Source organism: Oncorhynchus clarkii, chromosome 20 (genome assembly GCF_045791955.1).
Source record: "Oncorhynchus clarkii lewisi isolate Uvic-CL-2024 chromosome 20, UVic_Ocla_1.0, whole genome shotgun sequence".
Classification (NCBI taxonomy): Eukaryota; Metazoa; Chordata; class Actinopteri; order Salmoniformes; family Salmonidae; genus Oncorhynchus; species Oncorhynchus clarkii.
In genome coordinates, this window is record NC_092166.1 from 20,295,770 (window position 1) to 20,322,078 (window position 26,309).

The 26,309-nt window shown below is 41.2% G+C and overlaps 1 protein-coding gene across 3 annotated transcripts in view; it reads right to left on the reverse strand.

The window, feature by feature from the left end:
* The window catches only part of LOC139376065 (ras GTPase-activating protein nGAP-like), a 94,914-nt gene extending 69,084 nt beyond the window's left edge, over positions 1-25,830 (reverse strand). Inside the window, exon 1 of one of the 3 annotated variants that reach the window (XM_071118215.1) lies at positions 25,016-25,830. In XM_071118215.1, coding sequence (XP_070974316.1) covers positions 25,016-25,142 — 127 coding nt within the window. In that variant the 5' untranslated portion in view covers positions 25,143-25,830. Of the gene's footprint in view, positions 1-5,702; positions 5,959-25,015 lie in introns of those variants that run through there. The other 2 variants (XM_071118216.1, XM_071118213.1) reach the window with 2 other exon arrangements.
* Positions 25,831-26,309: the final 479 nt, after the last annotated feature.

Sequence of the window (26,309 nt, forward strand, 5' to 3'; positions counted from 1 at the left end):
ATAAATGCTATATGCAACAATTTAAAAGATTTTACTGAATTACAGTTCATATGAAGAAATCAGTCCCTAATCTATGGATGTTCACATGACTGGGAATGCAGATTGGTCACAGATACCTTAAAAAAAATGTTTTTTTAAATGTACTTCACAAAGGGCCTCAGGATCTCGTCACGGTCCTCTGGTATATATAAATTGGCATCGATAACTTGTGTTCGTTGTCCATAGCTTATGCCTGCCATACCATTAGCAAACCGACATTAGCAAACCGCTCGCCCACACAACGCCATACACATGGTCTGAGGTTGTGAGGCCGGTTGGACGTACTACCAAATTCTCTAAAACGACATTGGAGGCAGCTTATGGTAGAGAAATTAACATTCAATTCTCTGGCAACAGCTCTGCCAATTGCAAGCTCCCTCAAAACTTGAGACATCTGTGACATTGTGTTGTGTGACAAAACTGCACATTTTAGAGTGGCCATTTATTGTCCCCAGCAGGAGAAATGCTCACTAACAGGGATGTAAACATAATTGTGCACAACATTTGAGAGAAATAAGCTTTTAGTGCGTATGGAACATTTCTGGGATTTTATTTAACCTTTATTTAACTAGGCAAGTCAGTTATGAACAAATTCTTATTTGCAATGACGGCCTACCGCGGCCAAACCCGTACGACACTGGGCCAATTGTGCGCCACCTTATGGGACTCCCAATTATGGTCGGTTGTGATACAGCCTGGAATCGAACCAGTGTCTGAAGTGACGCCACTAGCACTGAGATGCAGTGCCTTAGACTGCTGCGCCATTAATTTTATTTTATTTCAGCTCATAGGACAAACACCTTACATGTTGCATTTATTATTTTGTTCATATATATATATATATATATATACACAGTGCCTTGCGAAAGTATTCGGCCCCCTTGAACTTTGCGACCTTTTGCCACATTTCAGGCTTCAAACATAAAGATATAAAACTGTATTTTTTTGTGAAGAATCAACAACAAGTGGGACACAATCATGAAGTGGAACGACATTTATTGGATATTTCAAACTTTTTTAACAAATCAAAAACTGAAAAATTGGGCGTGCAAAATTATTCAGCCCCTTTACTTTCAGTGCAGCAAACTCTCTCCAGAAGTTCAGTGAGGATCTCTGAATGATCCAATGTTGACCTAAATGACTAATGATGATAAATACAATCCACCTGTGTGTAATCAAGTCTCCGTATAAATGCACCTGCACTGTGATAGTCTCAGAGGTCCGTTAAAAGCGCAGAGAGCATCATGAAGAACAAGGAACACACCAGGCAGGTCCGAGATACTGTTGTGAAGAAGTTTAAAGCCGGATTTGGATACAAAAAGATTTCCCAAGCTTTAAACATCCCAAGGAGCACTGTGCAAGCGATAATATTGAAATGGAAGGAGTATCAGACCACTGCAAATCTACCAAGACCTGGCCATCCCTCTAAACTTTCAGCTCATACAAGGAGAAGACTGATCAGAGATGCAGCCAAGAGGCCCATGATCACTCTGGATGAACTGCAGAGATCTACAGCTGAGGTGGGAGACTCTGTCCATAGGACAACAATCAGTCGTATATTGCACAAATCTGGCCTTTAAATCAAATCAAATCAAATTTTGTCACATACACATGGTTAGCAGATGTTAATGCGAGTGTAGCGAAATGAAGAGTGAGCAAGAAGAAAGCCATTTCTTAAAGATATCCATAAAAAGTGTCGTTTAAAGTTTGCCACAAGCCACCTGGGAGACACACCAAACATGTGGAAGAAGGTGCTCTGGTCAGATGAAACCAAAATTGAACTTTTTGGCAACAATCTAAAACGTTATGTTTGGCATAAAAGCAACACAGCTGAACACACCATTCCCACTGTCAAACATGGTGGTGGCAGCATCATGGTTTGGGCCTGCTTTTCTTCAGCAGGGACAGGGAAGATGGTTAAAATTGATGGGAAGATGGATGGAGCCAAATACAGGACCATTCTGGAAGAAAACCTGATGGAGTCTGCAAAAGACCTGAGACTGGGACGGAGATTTGTCTTCCAACAAGACAATGATCCAAAACATAAAGCAAAATCTACAATGGAATGGTTCAAAAATAAACATATCCAGGTGTTAGAATGGCCAAGTCAAAGTCCAGACCTGAATCCAATCGAGAATCTTTGGAAAGAACTGAAAACTGCTGTTCACAAATGCTCTCCATCCAACCTCACTGAGCTCGAGCTGTTTTGCAAGGAGGAATGGGAAAAAAATTCAGTCTCTCGATGTGCAAAACTGATAGAGACATACCCCAAGCGACTTACAGATGTAATCGCAGCAAAAGGTGGCGCTACAAAGTATTAACTTAAGGGGGCTGAATCATTTTGCACGCCCAATTTTTCAGGTTTTGATTTGTTAAAAAAGTTTGAAATATCCAATAAATGTCGTTCCACTTCATGATTGTGTCCCACTTGTTGTTGATTCTTCAAACAAATACAGTTTTATATCTTTATGTTTGAAGCCTGAAATGTGGCAAAAGGTCACAAAGTTCAAGGGGGCCGAATACTTTCGCAAGGCACTGTATATATCTATCTATCTATCTCTCGCTCTCTCTCATATATATATATATATATACACACTGAGTGGACAAACATTAGGAACACCTTCCTAATATTGAGTTGCACACCCTTTTAACCCCAGAACTGCCTCAATTCGTCACCTCTACAAGGTGACTAAAGCATTCCACAGGGATGCTGGCCTGTGTTGACTCCAATGCTTCCAATTGAAGTGGCTTTAAGCTTTAAGGGCCAAGCTTCCTGCCATCCAGGACCTATATAATAGGCGGTGTGAGAGGAAAGTACATAAAATTGTCAGACTCCAGTCACCCAAATCATAGATTGTTTTCTCTGCTCCCGCATGGGAAGCAGTACCGGAGCACCAAGTCTAGGTCCAAAAGGCTCCTTAACAGCTTCTACCCCCAAGCCATAAGACTGCTGAACAATTAATCAAATGGCCACCGGACTATTACATTGACCCCGCCCCTGTACAATGCTGCTACTTGCTGTTTGTTTATTATCTATGCATAGTCACTTCACCCCCACCTATACAGTGGGGCAAAAAAGTATTTAGTCAGCCACCAATTGTACAAGTTCTCCCACTTAAAGATGAGAGGGGCCTGTCATTTTCATCAATTTTCAACTATGACAGACACAATGAAAAAAAAAAATCCAGAAAATCACTGTGGGATTTTTTATGAATTTATTTGCAAATTACTCGTTACCTGTATTAATGGCACCTGTTTAAACTTGTTATCAGTATAAAAGACACCTGTCCACAACCTCAAACAGTCACACTCCACACTCCACTATGGCCAAGACCAAAGAGCTGTCAAAGGACACCAGAAACTAAATTGTAGACCTGCACCAGGCTGGGAAGACTGAATCTGCAATAGGTAAGCAGCTTGGTTTGAAGAAATCAACTGTGGGAGCAATTATTAGGAAATGGAAGACATACAAGACCACTGATAATCTCCCTCAATCTGAGGCTCCATGCAAGATCTCACCCCGTGGGGTCAAAATGATCACAAGAACAGTGAGCAAAAATCCCAGAACCACACGGGGGGACCTAGTGAATGACCTGCAGAGAGCTGGGACCAAAGTAACAAAGCCTACCATCAGTAACACACTATGCCGCCAGGGACTCAAACCCTGCAGTGCCAGACGTGTCCCCCTGCTTAAGCCAGTACATGTCCAGGCCTGTCTGAAGTTTGCTAGAGAGCATTTGGAAGATCCAGAAGAAGATTGGGAGAATGTCATATGGTCAGATGAAACCAAAATATAACTTTTTGGTAAAAACTCAACTCGTCGTGTTTGGATGCAACTCAGCATTCTTTGTCCAAAGAACACCATACCTACTGTGAAGCATGGGGGTGGAAACATCATGCTTTGGGGCTGTTTTTCTGCAAAGGGACCAGGACGACTGATCCGTGTAAAGGAAAGAATGAATGGGGCCATGTATCGTGAGATTTTGAGTGAAAACCTCCTTCCATCAGCAAGGGCATTGAAGATGAAATGTGGCTGGGTCTTTCAGCATGACAATGATCCCAAACACACCACCCGGCAATGAAGGAGTGGCTTCGTAAGAAGCATTTCAAGGTCCTGGAGTGGCCTAGCCAGTCTCCAGATCTCAACCACATAGAAAATCTTTGGAGGGAGTTGAAAGTCCGTGTTGCCCAGCAACAGCCCCAAAACATCACTGCTCTAGAGGAGATCTGCATGGAGGAATGGGCCAAAATACCAGCAACAGTGTATGAAAACCTTGTGAAGACTTACAGAAAACGATTGACCTCTTTCATTGCCAACAAAGGGTATATAACAAAGTATTGAGATAAACTTTTGTTATTGACCAAATACTTATTTTCCACCATAATTTGCAAATAAATTCATAAAAAATCCTACAATGTGATTTTCTGGATTTTTTTTCTCATTTTGTCTGTCATAGTTGAAGTGTAGCTATGATGAAAATTACAGGCCTCTCATATTTTTAAGTGGGAGAACTTGCACAATTGGTGGCTGACTAAATACTTTTTTGCCCCACTATATGTATAAATTACCTCAACTAACCTGTAACCCCGTACACTGACTCGTTACCCCCTGTACATAGCCTCTTTATTGTTTTGTTGTTGTGTTACTTATTTTTGTACTTTTTGTATTTGTATTTGTATTTTGTAAACATTTTCTTAAACTCTTCTTGAACTGCACTGTTGGTTAAGGGCTTGTAAGTAAGCATTCCATGGTAAGGTCTACACTTGATGTATTTGGCGCATGTGACAAATAGTTTGATTTGAGGTCACCTAGTCAGTAAGGTCACCTAGTCAGTCTGTTATGGAAAGAGCATAATGCTTTGTGCACTCAGTGTGTATATATAGGCCTAAAGATCATCAAACACCTACCTTAATAGCTAATCACTTTCTAATAGCCTAGAGCATTGGGCCAGTAACAGAAAGGTTGCTGGATCGAATCCCCGAGCTGACAAGGTAAATATCTGTCGTTCTGCCCCTGAGCAAGGCCGTTAACCCACCGTTATCCGAGCGCCGAAGATGTGGATTTCGATTACGGAGCCCCCCCCTCCAACGCAATTCAGAGAGGTTGGGTTAAGTGCGGAAAACACATTTCAGTGGAACGCATTAAGGTGTACAACTGACTAGGTAGCCCCCTTTCCCTTACACATAGGCTACAAGCACTTCTATTCACGTTGAACTCGTTTCCATGGAGAGTCACTCAATTTGCATAGGCTGGCAAAGGATGTGAAAATCTAAGCACAAAGAAGCATCACATCATCTTTTCAAGTTAGTAGAGCTCACCCCAGACATAACCAATCGAGCAAGATATCTGTAACGGAAAGTGTTCAGATGGCCTTTGTTTTGGACAGCACACATTCAAACCTCATTACTACCAACACCTGGAATATGAGTGAGAGAAATCATTCACCCCCAATGCTCAACACCACAGGGCAATGACAATGGCAGTCATAAAAATAACCCCTCTAAAAATGGGTATAAGAGCAGTGGCAGGAAGTTAATAGAATGGAAGCGAGAGAGAGAGAGAGAGAGTGAGGGACAGAGAGGTAGCGTGAGAATCTCTAGTGAGAGACAGCAACCTGTTCTGTTGACAGTTGTTGCCTGATAACGGTTACAGACTGACTTACTATTCCAGTCCCATAACTCGTCTTCCGGAGGCTCTGGCTGCTGCCACTGTGACGTATGGGAACATAGTGTCTCCGATCCCGAGCACAGGAAAAATGACATTGGGCCTCCGGAATGGCTTTTTCCAATGGCCACTCTGTCGTCTTTATTTGTCCCTGTCCTGGCGGAAATCAGGACTGGACTCAGGACATAAGAGAGCATGAACATCCCCCTGATCTAAAAATAGCACTTTGCCATTAAGAGGGCAATAAATCAGACCATGAAGGGAGGAAGGAGGGGGGGTTTACAGGGCCCTATAAAATATGTGGAATCACAGAATCCAGACATTAAAACAGATTTCAAAGATGTACTGAACTTAGTAATAAATCAACTAAATAAATCGTAAACCTGGAAAAACAAAACCAGAAAAAAAAACTGATTTTATAGGACCCTAAGTTTATGGGGACAAGGTCTTGAAAAGTTCCCCTCAAAATACTACGGCGTCTGTGTTCCAAATGGCACCCTTATCCCTATTTAATGCACTATATAAGGAAATAGGTTGACATTTGGGAGACAGCCTCTGTCTCGAGCTGGCGGGCAGAACTATAACGACTTGGGAACTGTGTCTGGCAGTGTTCAATGTTGCAGGGTTATGGTATTTGACACCACAACCAGCCAAGAGTCGTTCAATTATTTCCCTTCATGAGAGGAAAAATGGCTTGATGCTGTTATAATAACCCTAAATAGTTGTGTATAATGATTATCCCACCACTGGAATTCAACAGCTAGCCTACACAGAAGGGACAACAAATAAAAAATAAAAAGTCTGGTCTGAGAAAACCAACTCAATCGGTACACAAAACTAGCTGAAGTCATCCTCTTAACACATGAGCAGCCTTAGTTCCTAACCCATGTGTTTTTCCACTCACCAGGGGGACAAAAGCCTGAAATAGACAAACATTTATTTTTGAACAGCACAGGTTAGTTTCTTGTTTTGTTTCGGAGGGGATATCCTGCCTCTGTCCCCCATCCCAACCCCCTCATGACAGCATGGCTGCCACATGCAGCAAGCTGGGGTGGGACGGATGAAAACAGGGAACTTTCCATTTCCTCCTTCGCTCTGCCGAGCAACTGTAAGGTGGTTGGTCATACGATGCTAGACGTAGGCTTAGGACTCGATTCAATCCATGTCGCGGAAGTTCAGTGCTATAGCGCGATTGAAATGTAAAGGTAATTTCAGATTGAGCTGACATACAGTATGCAGCGTTTCCCGGGAACGCTGGACCATTGCCTTTAAATGTATAATCAAGCTGTAGTGCTGAACTTCTGCGATACGGATTGAATCGAGCCGCTAATCTCCCCATCACTCTTCTGCACGCACAAAAAAAACACATTTCAAACCCATTATGGTGCTATTCAGCTGTGTTTTCCTCTTGTTTCTAGATAGCACAACTTTTGCAGCACTGACCTTGGCAATGGAGAGAGGACTGATCTTCCAGTTCAGGGAGCATTTCTCTCCTTTGTTGAAGATGACCAATGAACCATGTCTCCTCTCTCCTAGAGAGGAGGGGTTCTATCCTCACAATGAAGCACAACCATGGTGTGAGGTTCATATCTAGCCTATTAGCGGTCTACCAATAAATGTTAGAACTATATTATGTAATTAAATACAATTTTATATTCATCAATTTGTAATGAGCGGCAGGAGGAGGGGACAAAGAAATATGAGGTTCAGACAAATTTGTATTTCAAATGGGATGGTGACTTGACAAGGACAGGGTACTGAAAACATTCTTTGATGATAGGGATCCTCTGGCCCTAAACAGATTAGGTCACAAGATGACAGATCCAATCCTCCATGTAGACACTAGGCTTATACATCCCTGTATGGTGTGTCATGTGTGAATAAGCTGAAAGAGACAAGGCAGACTCCCACAGGACCAATTCAATATGAATCTATTGCTTCTACACCTGCATTGCTCGCTGTTTGGGGTTTTAGGCTGGGTTTCTGTACAGCACTTTGAGATATCAGCTGATGTAAGATGGGCTTCATAAATACATTTGATTTGATCAGAAAACCTCTACGGCTTTCTGCAGCTTATCACCTGGCCTTGTTGAACAGGCTCCTACCATACGATCAGATGGTGCTCTAATACACTGCCAAATATCCTTAAGCGCTTCAGTTGCCAAGTTGCCTGCTGCTACTGAACAAACTGAATTGAGCCACCCTTCCCTGCACTCCTGACCCTTAAGCAGGATTTTCAACAGCCATTTATTTCTGCCTCACTCGGTCTTGGCAAGCCTCCTTCGCCTTGCAGAGCACCGAGGGGTGATGTGTAATTGAAAAAACATTATCAGTAATTTTATGCTTAGAATGAAAGTCAGCGTAAATAACTCACAAAGAGGAAATGTTTCCAGGCGGATTATATCATGTCATAATATTTAGCAGTGCCTGGGCTTGTAATTTTTTCAACAAAACATGCACAAAGAAAAGGAAGATGTGGATGTATTCTTAGCATTGAGTTTCTTTCATCAGTAGTAGGATTAGAGGTCAACCGATTAATCGGAATGGCCGATTAATTAGGGCCGATTTCAAGTTTTCATAACAAATCGGTAGTCAGCATTTTTTTTAACCTTTATTTAACGAAGCAAGTCAGTTAAGAACACGTTCTTATTTTCAATGACGGTCTAGGAAAGGTGGGTTAACTGCCTTGTTCAGGGGCAGAACGACAGATTTCTACCTTGTCAGCTCGGGGATTCAATCTTGATTCAATTCAATGAAATAATTAGAAGAATCCCAAATATATTTTGATTTGTTTAACACTTTTTTTGGTTACTACATGATTCCATATGTGTTATTTCATAGTTTTGATGTCTTCACTAATGATGGGCTTTGAAAATCCAACTGACATTTTCTCCTGAGGTGCTGACCTGTTGCACCCTTTACAACCACTGAGATTATTATTATCTGACCCTGCTGGTCATCTATGAACGTTTGAACATCTTGGCCATGCTCTGTTATAATCTCCACCCGGCAAGACGACTAGCCACCCCTCATAGCCTGGTTCCTCTCTAGGTTTCTTCCTAGGTTCCTGTATTTCTAGGGGGTTTTTCCTAGCCACCGTGCTTCTACATCTGCATTGCAAGCTGTTTGGGGTTTTAGGTTGGGTTTCTGTACAGCACTTTGTGACATCGGCTGATGTAAAAAGGGCTATATGAATAAATTTGATTGATTGATTGTAGAATCAAAGAAAAACCCTTGAATGAGTAGGTGTTAACTTTTGACCGGTAATGTAGACCTAGATAGAAATGTATTTTGTGACATATTGTGTGGTGGCCCTACTAGCAGTGACTTTGCTGATAACTACTTGATTGAGGAAAAAATGTACTTTAGTATGACTGAGATATGTGGTTGTCCCACCTAGCCGTCTTCAGATGAGTTCACTAACTAAGTCGCTCTGGATACGAGCATCTGCTAATTGACTAACATGTCAAATGCTACCCTAATTCAACCTTAGCAGACCTCAGGTCCCAAGTGGCAGTATGGCACCCTATACATTTTATAATGCAATACTTTTGACCAGCAGGTGATACCAATATCATACAGTGCCTTGTGAAAGTATTCGGCCCCCTTGAACTTTGCGACCTTTTGCCACATTTCAGGCTTCAAAACATAAAGATATAAAACTGTATTTTTTTTGTGAAGAATCAACAACAAGTGGGACACAATCATGAAGTGGAACGACATTTATTGGATATTTCAAACTTTTTTAACAAATCAAAAACTGAAAAATTGGGCGTGCAAAATTATTCAGCCCCTTTACTTTCAGTGCAGCAAACTCTCTCCAGAAGTTCAGTGAGGATCTCTGAATGATCCAATTTTGACCTAAATGACTAATGATGATAAATACAATCCACCTGTGTGTAATCAAGTCTCCGTATAAATGCACCTGCACTGTGATAGTCTCAGAGGTCCGTCAAAAGCGCAGAGAGCATCATGAAGAACAAGGAACACACCAGGCAGGTCCGAGATACTGTTGTGAAGAAGTTTAAAGCCGGATTTGGATACAAAAAGATTTCCCAAGCTTTAAACATCCCAAGGAGCACTGCGCAAGCGATAATATTGAAATGGAAGGAGTATCAGACCACTGCAAATCTACCAAGACCTGGCCGTCCCTCTAAACTTTCAGCTCATACAAGGAGAAGACTGATCAGAGATGCAGCCAAGAGGCCCATGATCACTCTGGATGAACTGCAGAGATCTACAGCTGAGGTGGGAGACTCTGTCCATAGGACAACAATCAGTCATATATTGCACAAATCTGGCCTTTATGGAAGAGTGGCAAGAAGAAAGCCATTTCTTAAAGATATCCATAAAAAGTGTTGTTTAAAGTTTGCCACGAGCCACCTGGGAGACACACCAAACATGTGGAAGAAGGTGCTCTGGTCAGATGAAACCAAAATTGAACTTTTTGGCAACAATGCAAAACGTTATGTTTGGCGTAAAAGCAACACAGCTGAACACACCATCCCCACTGTCAAACATGGTGGTGGCAGCATCATGGTTTGGGCCTGCTTTTCTTCAGCAGGGACAGGGAAGATGGTTAAAATTGATGGGAAGATGGATGGAGCCAAATACAGGACCATTCTGGAAGAAAACCTGATGGAGTCTACAAAAGACCTGAGACTGGGACGGAGATTTGTCTTCCAACAAGACAATGATCCAAAACATAAAGCAAAATCTACAATTGAATGGTTCAAAAATAAACATATCCAGGTGTTAGAATGGCCAAGTCAAAGTCCAGACCTGAATCCAATCGAGAATCTTTGGAAAGAACTGAAAACTGCTGTTCACAAATGCTCTCCATCCAACCTCACTGAGCTCGAGCTGTTTTGCAAGGAGGAATGGGAAAAAATGTCAGTCTCTCGATGTGCAAAACTGATAGAGACATACCCCAAGCGACTTACAGCTGTAATCGCAGCAAAAGGTGGCGCTACAAAGTATTAACTTAAGGGGGCTGAATAATTTTGCACGCCCAATTTTTCAGTTTTTGATTTGTTAAAAAAGTTTGAAATATCCAATAAATGTCGTTCCACTTCATGATTGTGTCCCACTTGTTGTTGATTCTTCACAATAAAATACAGTTTTATATCTTTATGTTTGAAGCCTGAAATGTGGCAAAAGGTCGCAAAGTTCAAGGGGGCCGAATACTTTTACAAGGCACTGTATATGTCAATTGTATATCCATATTGCAGCAATATGACAGCTTAGGTTCTAGGATACCAGGAGGTTGTTTTTAATTTAAATGCATTGAATGGAGAGTGTAAGTGGGTAGACAGTTATTCAGTCATTGTTAAAGACAAAATGTAATAACTGACTGGATGATTAATTTATATGACAGGCTGTATTGAATGAACGGGTCGAGAGCCATTTCATCTCTCCTGTCTGTTTCAAACACCTTTGGAACTGTGAGATGAATCAGGGCAAAGGACTGAGGCTTCCATGCAGTAGTTTGATTAGGTAGATCCTGGGATACTGACGCTTCTCTTGTACACTTCACCCTAAACACTGCTCACGTTGCAGCTTTACATAGAGGGAGGGATCTTTCATAACATTTTTACCTCAATCAAACCCTAATGACCTACACCCGCATAGCCACATGACATCTATCATTGACGCAGACAGCACTCTGTGGTGTGTGACAAACCGGAACCTTTGAGTTTTCACTTGCATTGACACCGATGGAGGACAAAGAAAAGGTGATTCAGAAGCAAATGGTGGATTTATCTCAGAAATGTGCAATGCTGCCAAGGTATAGGCCAACTTACTGTAGGCTATGTTCATTTGATATCAGAACTAAGACAAAAACATTTAAGCTTATCCTTCAAAGACCTGGAATTAGATCAAAAACAGGATGGGGACTTCCTGTGTTTTCAGGTAACGCCTGTAATCCCAGAATGTTGTCTTGCAGCCAACTAGTCTGTGTCGAAGGAAAGGGTGGAGGATCTGTAGATACCTGCCCTTTTCTGCATTCATACTCAGGGAGTTCATCGACCACTGGTCTTCTCTGAATAGGAATACAACTCTGTCTAAAAACAGAAGGCCATATGGGCAAATAGCTCCTCTATGGACAACATGTGAATTACTGAGGACAAACTACAGACAACAAGCTGGCAGAAATGTGATTGGTTTACGAGTTCAGTTTCATTCCCTTGATTCAAACCATTGTTTAAACCGATAAGTTGGGTAGGTAAATAACAAAACAATGCATTGTTAGAAGAGAGGGATTCTAAAATAAATCTGTGTTAAGCCTAAACTACAGCTAGATGTTATTGTAGTAATTCACTTCAAAGCCTATACGTTCTTCATCAAATGAGGTTTGGATGAATTGAATATGAGAATGGATGAATATTCCTGTCAATATCAGTTACTAACAGATAAACCCTTTCCTCGGTCTTCAGTCAACCTTTAATAGGCTTATGCGCAATACCCTTTCTCTGGTTAATGCACTTTTTCCAAAGGATTTAGGCAGGGCACCACAAATCCTTACTAACTAATCCTAATCCATATGGTGCTGTTTGAGATTCAGGGACAGCAATTGGATGGAGTTACACAAACTAAACGCATAGGCCTAGAATCTGAAATCTAGGCTACTTTAACAACATGTGTTCCCATAACTGGAAATTGTAATTGTTCTTGTTCTGAGTGTTTACTAGCCTAATTGAAGAAATTGTAGACAGCTGCTACGGTGACCCTGAGTGCCCTATGAGAGGCAGCCATGACAACCAGTCTTTCAGCCTAAATAGAACTACATTTGGCAGCTCAGTCCACATGCAAGAACTAAAAGGCATAATCGTTCTACCATACCTTGCCATTCTGCCCATTACACTGTGGCCAAACTCAGTCCTTGGGACCCCAAGGGGTGGACGTTTTGTTTTTTACCCAAATCATTACGTTTTGATAATTTGATTCAGCTGTGTAGTGTTCGGGCAAAAACCAAAACGTGCACCGAGTTTGGGAAACGCTGGGCTAAACATGGGGTAGCTACTCATTTAACAAAAAAGGCTAAATAGCATAAAAGTCAAATTATTCCCCAGAATCACAGTTCTTCAGCCATCAACCAACTTAAGCGAGAATGTCACCTAGGCTATTACATTTTTTTATTTTATAATGACTTTACTCAAAATGTAGGTTACTTTGCTTATGGTTACACTGGGATCAGCCAGTCTGCATTTTTATAGAGTTATTTCAGCATTGGTACGCAGTGACGTTGGAACACTGGTGCCTGTTGCTCTGGAATCCTGGCCACTGAGGTCATTCACAGAGTTGTCTGCTTACATCACAGCTCCGGCAAGTCACTTGAAACAGGCAGGGGAGAAAAGGGAGGTGGCAAACATCCTAAGAGTGCTGGAAGTCAGAGACAGGGCTACTGCTGTCCATTGGCCACAGTACAATCAGACTATTCACTATAGCTAGGCTAGTCTAAAACTCAAGTTCTCCAGACCAAAAAATAAATACATCTAAAGCTCACCTACGTACTCAACTGTTGACACATTCAATTAGGTGATGGTAATGTGATGGTAATTGAAAAACTGACAGTTATGGATGAAGACCGCCAAGAAATAAAAAAAACATTTAAATAGGCCTACATTCATTTATTTATTTGTATTTACTTCATTTTCAGGAAGATAAACTTGAACTAATAGCGGGAGTGTTTACTAAGGATTATAAGCAATTGTTTTGCTAATTTAGTCTGTCTACATTTCTTTCTTCTAACTGTCGTTCGACGCTCGAGCAGCGAATCCGCTAGATGCATGTGGGTGTAGAAGTGCTAGCCTATTGGCTATGGCACCTGAGTGCCATTTTGTAAATGGTTTGATATGTGGACTTTCTTTTATACAACACACATTTTCATTGCTTACTATTAAATAAATGTGTATTTAAAAAAAAAGGGTGGATATGTCTGACTATTCATTAATTATGCAACAGCAGTCGACAAGGTTGTTCTGGCTCTGAAGCCTATAATGCACTAATGTGTCAAATGGACAACGCACCAATCCTGTCCAACCTGGCATGGTATAATTTGATGTGGAATCTTTCATTAAATGTATAGCCTAACCAACGATATATAGGATATGAATATGTTGTGTGTGTTCGCTTCTATTTTAATGATTGTGATAGTATGAAGATGAAATGTACAGAGATGTACTAAGGATACATATTTGCTTGTGTCTGACATACCCTGGTGGCTTTGATTGACGGGTCCTTTTACTGGGGAGTGCGTGTGTGAGTTCGCTGATTATCTCTATAGGCCTATATGTCCATTCAGAATGTTTTCCAAAGTAGCCTGTGTGGACTCTCTCTTTAATAAGAATCAAACGCTCTGGTCATGATTTAATCTTGTAAAAGGCCCATTTTCAGTAAAGGCCCTTTCTCACCAAGTCCATTATTTTTGTCCAAATAACTAGGAAGAAAAAAAACAAGAGAACACATCTTGTTTATGACGCAGGTTCACACCAGTTGTGAAATATCATCGAGTCACAATCAGTCAATTATTTATTCAAAACTGGTTAACAGATGCAAAAATCAAACCCATCTACCTGGGACACTGCCAGGTCTGTGCACAAAATCAAACCCATCTACCTGAGACACTACCACTGACACTGACGCTGACAGGTCTATGGGTTCGTTGTGTGAATCAATTCATTAATTTCTCTCTGCCTGTTTTTTACGTTTGCAATGCATCAGTGCAGCAAGGTATCAATTTAGCCTATGTAATCACATCCCACCAGAGCTAGGCTACATGTCGCTCTCGCCATTCAAACTTGTAGTCCATGTGATATTCATTCAGCAGGCAAGAGGTTTGAACGATGCTTTTCTCCTCGAATAGGCCTAGTATATCCTTTTTAAAACAGCTCGAAATAAGTTTCAAGTACACTACAGTTCAAAGGTTTGGGGTCACTTAGAAATGTCCTTGTTTTCCATGAAAACATACATAAAATGAGCAGCAAAATGAATAGGAAATATAGTCAAGATGTTGACAAGGTTATAAATAATGTTTTTTTATTGAAATAATTATTGTGTCCTTCAAACTTGGCTTTCGTCAAAGAATCCTCCATTTGCAGCAATTACAGCCCTGCAGACATTTGCCATTCTAGTTGTCAATTTGTTGAAGTAATCTGAAGAGATTTCACCCCATGCTTCCTGAAGCACCTCCCACAAATTGGATTGCTTGATGGGCACTTCTTAAGTACCATACGGACAAGCTGCTCCCACAACAGCTCAATAGAGTTGAGATCAAGTGACTGTGCTGGCTACTCCATTACAGACAGAATACCAGCTGACTGTTCTTCCCAAAAAAGTTATTGCATAGTTTGTAGCTGTACTTTGGGTCATTGTCCTGTTGTAGGAGGAAATTGCCTCTAATTAAGCGCATTCCACAGGGTATGACATGGCGTTGCAAAATGGAGTGATAGTCTTCCTTCTTCAAGATACCTTTTACCCTGTACAATTATCCCACTTTACCACCCCCAAAGCACCCCCAGACCATCACATTGCCTCCATCATGACAGATGGCGTCAAGCACTCCTCCAGCATCTTTTCATTTGTTCTGCATCCCACGAATGTTCTTTGGGATCCAAACACAACTCAAGAAGGCCAGCATGCATCCCAGAGTCATCTCTTCACTGCTGATGTTGAGAATAGTGTTTTGTGGGTACTATTTAATGAAGCTGCCAGTTGAGGACTGTTTCTCAAACTAGACACTAATGTACCTGTCTTCTTGCTCAGTTGTGCACCAGGGCCTCCCACTCCTCTTTCTATTCTGGTTAGAGGCAGTTAGCGCTGTTCTGTGAAGGGAGTTTTATTTTATACCTTTATTTAACTAGGCAAGTAAATTAAGAATAAATTCTTATTTTCAATGAAGGCCTAGGAACAGTGGTTTAACTGCCTTGTTCAGGGGCAGAACGACAGATTTTTAGCTTGTCAGCTCGGGGATTCGATCTTGCAACCTTTTGGTTACTAGTCTAATGCTCTAACCACTAGGCTACCTGCCGCCCCAGTACAGAGTTGTACGAGATCTTCAGTTTCTTGGCAATTTCTCGCATGGAGTAGCCTTCATTTCTCAGAACAAGAACAGACTGACAAGTTTCAGAAGAAAGTCCTTTGTTTCTGGCCATGTTGAGGCTGTTTTTTATTTATTTCACCTTTATTTAACCAGGTGGGCTAGTTGAGAACAATTTCTCATTTGCAACTGCAACCTGGCCAAGATAAAGCAAAGCAGTGTGACACAGACAACAACAGAGTTACAGATGGAGTAAACAATAAACAAGCCAATAACACAATAACAGTCAATGACACAGTAGAAAAAAGTCTATATACAGTGTGTGCAAAAGGCATGAGGAGGTAGGCAATAAATAGGCCATAGGAGCTAATAATTACAATTTAGCAGATTAACACTGGAGTGATAAATGAGCAGATGATGATGTGCAAGTAGAGATACTGGTGTGCAAAAGAGCAGAAAAGTACATAAAATAAAAACAGTATGGGGATGAGGTAGGTAGATTGGGTGGGCTATTTACAGATGGACTATGTACAGTATGTACATGTTTAAAGTTGGTGAGGGAAATAACCTAATGAATAATCTCCAACTTCAGCAATTTTTGCAATTCGTTCCAGTCGCTGGCAGCAGAGAACTGGAAGGAAAGGCAGCCAAACGAGGTGTTGGCTTTGGGGATGATCAGTGAGATATACCTGCTGGAACGTGTGCTATGGGTGGGTGTTGTTATCGTGACCAGTGCAGAACTGAGATTAGGAGGAGCTTTACCTAGCATAGACTTATAGATCACCTGGAGCCAGTGGGTCTGGCGACGAATATGTAGCGAAGGCCAGCCGACTAGAGCATACAGGTTGCAGTGGTGGGTGGTATAAGGTGATTTGGTAACAAAACGGATGGCACTGTGATAGACTGCATCCAGTATGCTGAGTAGAGTGTTGGAAGCTATTTTGTAGATGACATCGCCGAAGTCGAGGATCGGTAGGATAGCCAGTTTTACTAGGGTAAGTTTTGAGGTGTGAGTGAAGGAGGATTTGTTGCGAAATAGAAAGCCGATTCTAGATTTGATTTTGGATTGGAGATGTTTAATATGAGTCTGGAAGGAGAGTTTACAGTCTAGCCAGACACCTAGGTATTTATAGTTGTCCACATATTCTAGGTTGGAACCGTCCAGGGTGATGTTGCTAGTCGGGCGGGTGGGTGCGGGCAGCGAACGGTTGAAAAGCATGCATTTGGTTTTACTAGCGTTTAAGAGCAGTTGGAGGCCACGGAAGGAGTGTTGTATGGCATTTGGAGGTTAGTTAGCACAGTGTCCAAGGAAGGGCCAGATGTATACAGAATGGTGTCGTCTGCGTAGAGGTGGATCAGGGAATCGCCCGCAGCAAGAGCGACATCATTGATATATACAGAGAAAAGAGTCGGCCCGAGAATTGAACCCTGTGGTACCCCCATAGAGACAGCCAGAAGTCCGGACAACATGCCCTCCGATTTGACACACTGAACTCTATCGGAAAAGTAGTTGCTGAACCAGGCGAGGCAGTCATTAGAAAAACCAAGGCTATTGAGTCTGCCGATAAGAATACGGTGGCTGACAGAGTTGAAAGCCTTGGCCAGGTCGATGAAGACGGCTGCCCAGTACTGTCTTTTATCGATGGTGGTTATGATATCGTTTAGTACCTTGAACTTGGCTGAGGTGCACCTGTGACCAGCTCAAAAATCAGATTGCACAGCGGAGAAGGTGCGGTGGGATTTGAAATGGTCAGTGATCTATTTATTAACTTGGCTTTCGAAGACTTTAGATAGGTAGGGCAGGGCAGGGTGGATATAGGTCTGTAACAGTTTGGGTCTAGGGTGTCACACCCTTTGAAGAGGGGGATGACAGCAGCAGCTTTCCAATCTTTAGGGATCTCGGACAATATGAAAGAGAGGTTGAACAGGCTGGTAATAGGGGTTGCAACAATGGCGGAAGATAGTTTTAGAAAGAGAGGGTCCAGATTGTCTAGCCCAGCTGATTTGTACGGGTCCAGGTTTTGCAGCTCTTTCAGAACATCTGCTGTCTGGATTTGGGTGAAGGAGAAGCTGGGGAGGCTTGGGCGAGTAGCTGCGTGGGAGGCAGAGCTGTTGGCCGGGTTGGAGTAGCCAGGAGGAAGGCTTTGGCCAGCCGTTGAGAAATGCTTATTGAAATTTTCGATCATCATGGATTTATCAGTGGTGACAGTGTTTCCTAGCCTCAGTGCAGTGGGCAGCTGAGAGGAGGTGCTCTTATTCTCCATGGAATTTACAGTGTCCCAAAACTTTTTGGAGTAAGAGCTACAGGATGCGAATTTCTGCTTGAAAAAGCTAGCCTTTGCTTTGGAGTGCGTGTATTGGTTCCGGACTTCGCTGAACAGTTGCATATCGTGGGGACTATTCGATGCTATTCCAGTCCGCCACAGGATGTTTTTGTGGTGGTTAAGGGCAGTGAGGTCTGGAGTGAACCAAGGGCTATATCTGTTCTTAGTTCTGCATTTTTTGAACGGGGCATGCTTATCTAAGATGGTGAGGAAATTACTTTTAAAGAATGACCAGGCATCCTCGACCGACGGGATGAGGTCAATATCCTTCCAGGATACCCGGGCCAGGTCGATTAGAAAGGCCTGCTCGCAGAAGTGTTATAGGGAGCGTTTGACAGTGTAGAGGGATGGTCATTTGACCGCGGACCCATAGTGGATACAGGCAATGAGGCAGTGATCGCTGAGATCCTGATTGAAAACAGCGTATGTGTATTTGGACGGCAAGTTGGTCAGGATAATGTCTGTGAGGGTGCCCATGTTTACGGATTTAGGGTTGTACCTGGTGGGCTCCTTGATGATTTGTGTGAGATTGTAGGACTGCCGGGGTGTTAAGCATATCCCAGTTTAGGTCTCCTAACAGAACGAACTCTGAAGCTAGATGGGGGGGGGGGGGGCGATCAATTCACAAATGGTGTCCAGGGCACAGCTGGGAGCGGGGGGGGGGGGGGGGGGGGGGGTCAATAGCAGGCGGCAACAGTGAGAGACTTATTTCTGGAGAGGTGAATTTTTTTAAGTTAGAAGTTCAAACTGTTTGGGTATAGACCTGGAAAGTAAAGCCTGCAAAGTTATGTCATACTCCTCCCCCTTTGGCAGTTCTATCTTGACGGAAAATGTTGTAGCTGGGTATGGAAATCTCCGAATTTTTGGTGGCATTCCTAAGCCAGGATTCAGATACGGCAAGAACATCAGGGTTGGCGGAGTGTGCTAAAGCAGTGAGTAAAACAAACTTAGGGAGGAGGCTTCTGATGTTGAAATGCATGAAATCAAGGTTTTTCCGATCACAGAAGTCAACAAATGAGGGTGCCTGCTGGGGACACGCAGGGCCTGGGTTTACCTCCACATCACCCGAGGAACAGAGGAGGAGTCTATCAAAACTGGTCGCTTTGGGGACAAAGAATAAAAGGAGCAGATTTCTGGGCATGGTAGAATAGATTCAGGGCATAATGTGCAGACAGGGGTGTGGTGGGGTGCGGGTACCGCGGAGGTAAGCCCAGGCACTGACTGATGATAAGAGAGATTGTATCTCTTGGATAAGCTGGTTATAATGGGTGAGGTCACCGCATGCATGCATGCGTGGGAGGTGGGACAAAGGAGATAGAGGTATAATGAGTGGAACTAGGGGCTCCATTGTAAACTAAAACAATGATAACTAATTGTTGAGGCTGTAATCGAACCCACAAATGCTCCAGATGCTCCAGATACTCAACTAGTCTAAAGAATTGCTTCTTTAAAATCAGAACAGTTTTCAGATGTGCTAACATAATTGCAAATTTTTTTATAATGATCAATTAACCTTTTAAAATGATAAACTTGGATTAGCTAACACAAAGTGCTATTGGAACACAGGAGTGATGGTTGCTGATAACACATCTCTGTACGCCTATGTAGTTATTCCATCCATCTTTTCCTGTGGCAGTCCTCATGAGAGCCAGTTTCATCATAGCGCTGGCTGGTTTTTGCGATTTCAAAGTTCTTGAAATGTTCCACATTGATTGACCTTCATGTCTTAAAGTCATGATGGACTGTCATTTCACTTTGCTTATTAGAGCTGTTCTTAGAAATGCATTCTAGGTGACTACCTCATGAAGTCGGTTGAGAGAATGCCCAAAGTGTGCAACGCTGTCATCAAGGCAAAGGGTGGCTACTTTGAAGAATCTCAAATATAAAAATACATTTGGATTTGTTTAACACTTTTTTGGTTACATGATTCCATGTGCTATTTCATAGTTTCTACAATTCTACAATGTAGAAAATAGTACAAATAAAGAAAAACCCTTGAATGAGTAGGTGTCCAAACTTTTGACTGGTACTGTATATATAGGCTACTCGTTCAAGAGCTAGAGAGAGGGGGAATAGATTGGCCAGTGGTGATGCATGAATTGCGCAAGAAGGGAACACTGAAGGCAGAGAGATGTGTCAGTTAGAAGATAATTAATATATTAAATGCATCATTCGTATAGCCTATATAATAGACTACATTTTATAGGCCTCCTAAAATGAATCTAGGCGACAACCTGTGCTATAGGCAAATGTAAAAGGCACCAAAAAAAAATACATCTGCTTGATTGGTCCTTTTAAGTAGGTGGGTGCGCACGTATGCGCTCACAAATTCTCTATGTCCATTCAGAAAGTTTCCTAAAATAGGAATAGCCTGTCTGGACTCTAATCAGACAAAAAAAAACAAGTGTCTTGTTGCAAGGTCAGCATATGTGTGAGGAATAACAACAGGTGCCAATTTCCTCTCTTATTAAATGGGGTACAACTAAATGAAACGTAGCCAAGCTCCTTTAATGATTCATCCTATAGGATGCATAGCTTATATCCTCATAATTTCAGTCTAATGGTAATAGTGAAGTTGCAGAGAAAAGCTGTTTCTTTTGAGTCTGATCTGCGCCAATCCTCCCCCCACCGGTTGTTTGTGGCCGTGTACATTGGCCTGGCCGTTACCTCAAATTCCAAGACCATCACAGCCCGACTTCCAATTTGAAATATGTCACTTTTCAAGCAGGTTAGCGTTTTTTGGTCATGAATCTTGTTCTGGAGGTAGCTCTGCAGGGGTCACTAGCTAGCACAGCCACAAAGTCATACATTCAGATGTTTAACCTAACCTTAACCACACTGCTAACCCTAACGCCTTAAATTAAGACAGTCTAATTTTTGTTTTCATACATTTTTACAATATAGCCAATTTTGACTTTGCTGCTGGCCTAAGGAGGGGAAAAAAAATCACTCAGTTCTGCCTCCAGAACAAGACTCATGACAATAAACATCAACCAGTATGTTTTAAAGCCAAGATTAAAATTATTAAAGCCTGTAATTTCTCAGACAACAACCCAATGCTGTTTGAGTCATTGAGGTATCTGATGTTATCACTGACTCATCCTAGCCACTGAAAATCATCTCATAATCAGACACATTATCTTGGCCGATTCATGGATTACTGAACATGTTGTTAACTGACCCCTTAACATCAAGTTTCTTTCCCAGGATATTAACAAATAAAACTAAAAATAGGCCTGGTAGAACATTCCCAGGATTCCCTCAAGAACAACTACATCCATTGAAAACATAACTGTGCTGAGGTCAAAATATTCCATTTTCATAAAGAAAAAGCTCTCTTCCAGTCAATCTTCAAGTAGGCAGCATATTAACATGACACTGTCAACATCATTATGCTTCTGTTCTCCAATGTATCACTCCTGTCCTTTAAAGTTTCAGGGTCGTTCCATTTCATAACGACAAGCCATGACACCCACCATCTCAGATGGTTCTAAAATCATTTCTGTAATTAGAAAAATATAATCTTATCATTCCTGCAACATTATTTTGTTTAAATATAATTTTATCTGAGAAATTAAGCTAATTGATTGCACTCAATTTGGGCATTTAAATTTATAGTAATGAATAAATATACTACCTAAATGTAACTGATGTGAAATGGCTAGCTAGTTAGCGGGGTGCGCGCTAATAGCATTTCAATCGGTGACATCACTCGCTCTGAGACCTTGAAGTAGTTGTTCCCCTTGCTCTGCAAGGGTGCGGCTTTTGTGGAGCGATGGGTAACGATGCTTCGAGGCTGGCTGTTGTCAATGTGTGCAGAGGGTCCCTGGTTCGAGCCCAGGTAGGGGCGAGGAGAGGGACGGAAGCTAAACTGTTACACTAACATCTGATTTGGACCAATTTCTTTCTAACAATAAGTAAGACATGAGGAATGCAAAGAAAATGCCAAAAAGCCACCCACGGACCCCCCACACCAATGAGCATACAGTTCTTTATGTTTGACAAATTGTATGGATCAGCGTATTGTTTCTTCATTCTATGTAATATATTCTCAGTGAATTTGGTGACGTTTTTCTCCCCTGTACATGAAAATTAGTCATTATAGTTTTTAGGTTTATGTCCCATCCTACATTCTGATAATAACCGGTTCAAACCACTAGATGGCGATGTTCCTGCTATTAGGTAGTATATTTTTCTACATATTGGTTTCCTTAGCCTGTAAGCAGTTTATGGACAAGGTATGACAGCAGCCCATGCTTTGGTTTGTTTACCTGACCACTTCAATTTATTGCATTTGTTGCACAAATCCAATGCAAGTCAATGGTGCCTTTATTAGCATTTTCACACTTCATATCCTAATCATCATTGAGTTACACAATCAATTGTTTTATACTTTAGGGTGATTTGGTCATAAAGTGAGAAAATGCTAATATAGGTACCATTGACTGGCATTAGATTTGTGCCACAAATGCTAGAAAGTTAGCATTCGAAATTGTGGACAACAAAACCAAAGCATGGATTTCTGTCAACCTTGTCCATAGACTGAATACAGGGTAAGGAAAACAAAATGTCCTTTTGTAACCTGGAACAGCACCATCTAGTGGTCAGAACCTGGTAATTTCAGGATGTAGGATGGGACATAAACCTAACTTCAATGACTCCTTTATCTGAACAGGAAGATTTTTTGTATTTTTTGTATTTTTTAAATCACAAAAATCACTGGGAATACATCATGTAGGATGAAGAAACAATACTCCCGTGCCGCAGCTCCATACTACTTGTCAGACAGAGAACTGATACTATATAGTCGTTGTTGGATGGGATTGGTGTGGGGTGTATCCATGTGGGGGCTTTTGACAATTTCTTTGGATTCCTCATGTCTAACTCATCGCTAGAAAAAAAAGTTTGGTCCAAATCAGATATTTGGTACTATATTTATTGAATACTACATGAATCCTATCAATTAAAATGGTACATTTGCAATCAATTGTCTAAATTTCTCAGAGATCAAATTATATTTCAGTAAAATCTTACCTCATTTGCACACACTGTATATAGACTTTCTATATTGTGTTATTGACTGTATGTTTGTTTATTCCATGTGTAACTCTGTGTTGTTGTTGTTTGTGTCACACTGCTTTGCTTATCTTGGCCAGGTCGCAGTTGTAAATGAGAACTTGTTCTCAACTAGCCTACCTGGTAAAATAAAGGTGAGAAAAATATATAATAATAACAATAATAATAATAATAATGTTGCAGGAATGCTATTGTTATCTGTTCCTAACAACAGAAACAATATCAGGGCAATCTGAGATGGTGGGTGTCGAAATCCCCTTTCTTGGGCTTTTTGAGGTGGAATGACCCTTCAATAATAATTTGAGAGAGGAGCAGGAAAAACCCTAGAAATCAATCCAGTCTATACATGTCATTACAGTTCAATTACCCAAAGTAGCTCTAGGTAGCTTATAGCATGACCAAGGAAATGCAAAGCCAATGCAGGCCTCGACTAATTGTGAAAAATAAATTATGGATGTAAACATCAACAGAAAAAGATACAGTATGGAATCCAAGCTTATCAAAAAACTATAAAAACATTGAAGAAAATACAGTAGCGGAAAGCAAAGGATATTTTGTGTAAGCACAATATTATTGAGCATCCCTTTCTATTCATCAAAGTGAGTGAGCTACCATGACAACAGTCCCTGCCTATTGGTCCTGTGTGGCTCAGTTGGTAGGGCATTGCATTTGCAATGCCAGGGTTGTGGGTTTGATTTCCACAGGGAACCAGTAAAAATGAAAATGTATCCACTCACTACTGTAAGTCGCTCTGGATAAGAGCATCTGCTAAATGACAAATGTTTATGTAAACAAGACCACAGGATGTAGGCTACAAAGGTACATCAGTTCAAATGTAGCTCGCAATTCTTAGATCAAACCCTGCCTGGACGTAAAGACAAGTAATCAATAAATAGCATTGCAATTAATCAGGCCAGTAAATTAACACCAGCTGAGAGCAATTACATTATGCGCTCATCTTCCTCTGATCACAAGTCACAACCATATTGCATAGTGGCGGTAATGCTGCAATCCTATTCAGCTACATGTTCACTAGTGAGGAACGTCATTTTCAGAGGGTCAAAACTCACATCCATCACCTTCACAATTCCTACTGCTCATCATCCAGCCCCAACAATAGAATCTAACTTATTCATGTAGATACATAATAAGGTGCCTGAAAATCCTCCACTACTGGTGGTAGTGGCGTGAATTGTCCCCTGATAATATAGATGTGTTACTGTTTAATTAACAGCTTTTTCTGTATGTTCTGTGTGTAGTCCATGATGGGGCTTTGGAAATAAGCATGCAAAGTATTGGATATTAGGCTACTGCTCAGACCTATGATTTCATATGAATAGAAAGAATGGCAAGAAGAAGAAATGACCTTCATTCATCTTTGGATGTTGCCATATTTCATTTTTTGGACATATGATGCACATGGAATTCTTAAAGAGCCTTTTGTGTGTTCTAGCCACTTGACAAAAATATGTAATTCAATCTCTCCATCATGACTCACCTTAAACAAATATGAAATAAAGTAGGAAGTTGGATATCCTTCCGTTGGGTGGCAAATATGTACCAGTGCAATGGCAAATACTCAAATTATACTAACTGTGATTTTGGCATGATCGAGCAAAGCCAATGTACATAATCGCACAATAGGGACAACCAATGGTGTTCTATTATATATGGGGTAAATTATGTCTATGGTTACTGAGAAGTAGATGCTTGTTCCCTTAAGCCATGTGCCATTTTTTCCAACCACGACACTGATGTTATTATGGCAACGTTGGAATGGGATTTTTAGATGTCAAAATGCACAGAACACTTCTCACCTCAGTGCACAATGCAGTTAGAGAAGAAGCTTTGAAAATTGGCTGTCCATCTTACCATATACGCGCACCCATCCTTGTTGCTGACATAAAGAATCCCGCAGGATTCGGTCCACCAATGGATCCAAGGAAAGAAGTCCTCCATGAAGAGAATCCGCGTCGCCTGTGACTAAGTCGGTCTGCATACTAGAATCACCTTTCCAATAACTTCCAAGTAGAAACTGTGTCCAAATCGGAAAGTCCACGACGTAACGTTAATCATCAAAAGGAAGCAATGACGTTAGCTACTTAATTTAACTGCTGGTGAGTTAGCTTTATGTCAAAACATTACAGTTTAACCGGGCTAAGTTTTCTCGCGTTTACTAGCTCGCGCTAGCTATTTCATTGTTTGGTATAAACTAGCGTTCCAGCTAGTTAGACGAAAGCCCTACCATCATGTTTTCTTTCATACTACTTACTGCGGGCTAGCAATCAACATTGTATTGCAATCTAATGGTAACAATAACAGTTTTTAGCTACACTGTTGACATTGTCGCCAACGGTCTTGTTCCCATATCCTCCTTACCCAGCGATCAGAGGTAGAGTGCTGCTCCAACAGGACCACGCGCAGAAAAAGTCCCGAACGTCTAGTACTATCCCCTTGTTATTCCAAGCAAATGTGTAGGTAGCCAAATAAGTTTGTGTAGCCGTGACGTCACTGATTCGCCCATTCTTGAATACAGGAACCGGTACTCACGAGGTTAGGTTTCTCTTCCCTCTTCCATGGGGGTCACATTTATTATCCAAACCCAAATTTCCACTTCTATCGCATGCCAGCGCAAGATTATTGGGATCCAGGAGAGAGCAGAGGATCACAGAGCCAATCTTTAACGCATGGGTTCAAGGCAAAGGGGTGTGCCCTGCTGTGTCAGATTCCACATGAACAAGAGTAAGAACAATTATTTAGAAGCGTCTATGATGTGCATATATTATGAACAGATTTTTTTTGTAAATTATTAGAAATCTTTGAAATACAGACTCCAGCAATGGGACACACTTGAATTGTATTAACATTGCAAATATAGGTCTGATGTAGGCTGCATTTTAATATACTATTTCACTAATAAAAACATAATGGTGCAGCAACTAATTTTCTATTTGATACATTGAATTGATACCTAGCTAATTGTCTTATTTGAATACCATTTAAAATATACAAAGTTGTCTTCAAGTGAGTGAATTAAACTACCATACCTCAATTATGTTATTGCTAGTTTTATAATTTATATCATCAATATATTACATACTACTTTCAGCATGTCTTATACATGCTTATATCAACTATGTATTTAAACCATTGGTTTATGTCTTTT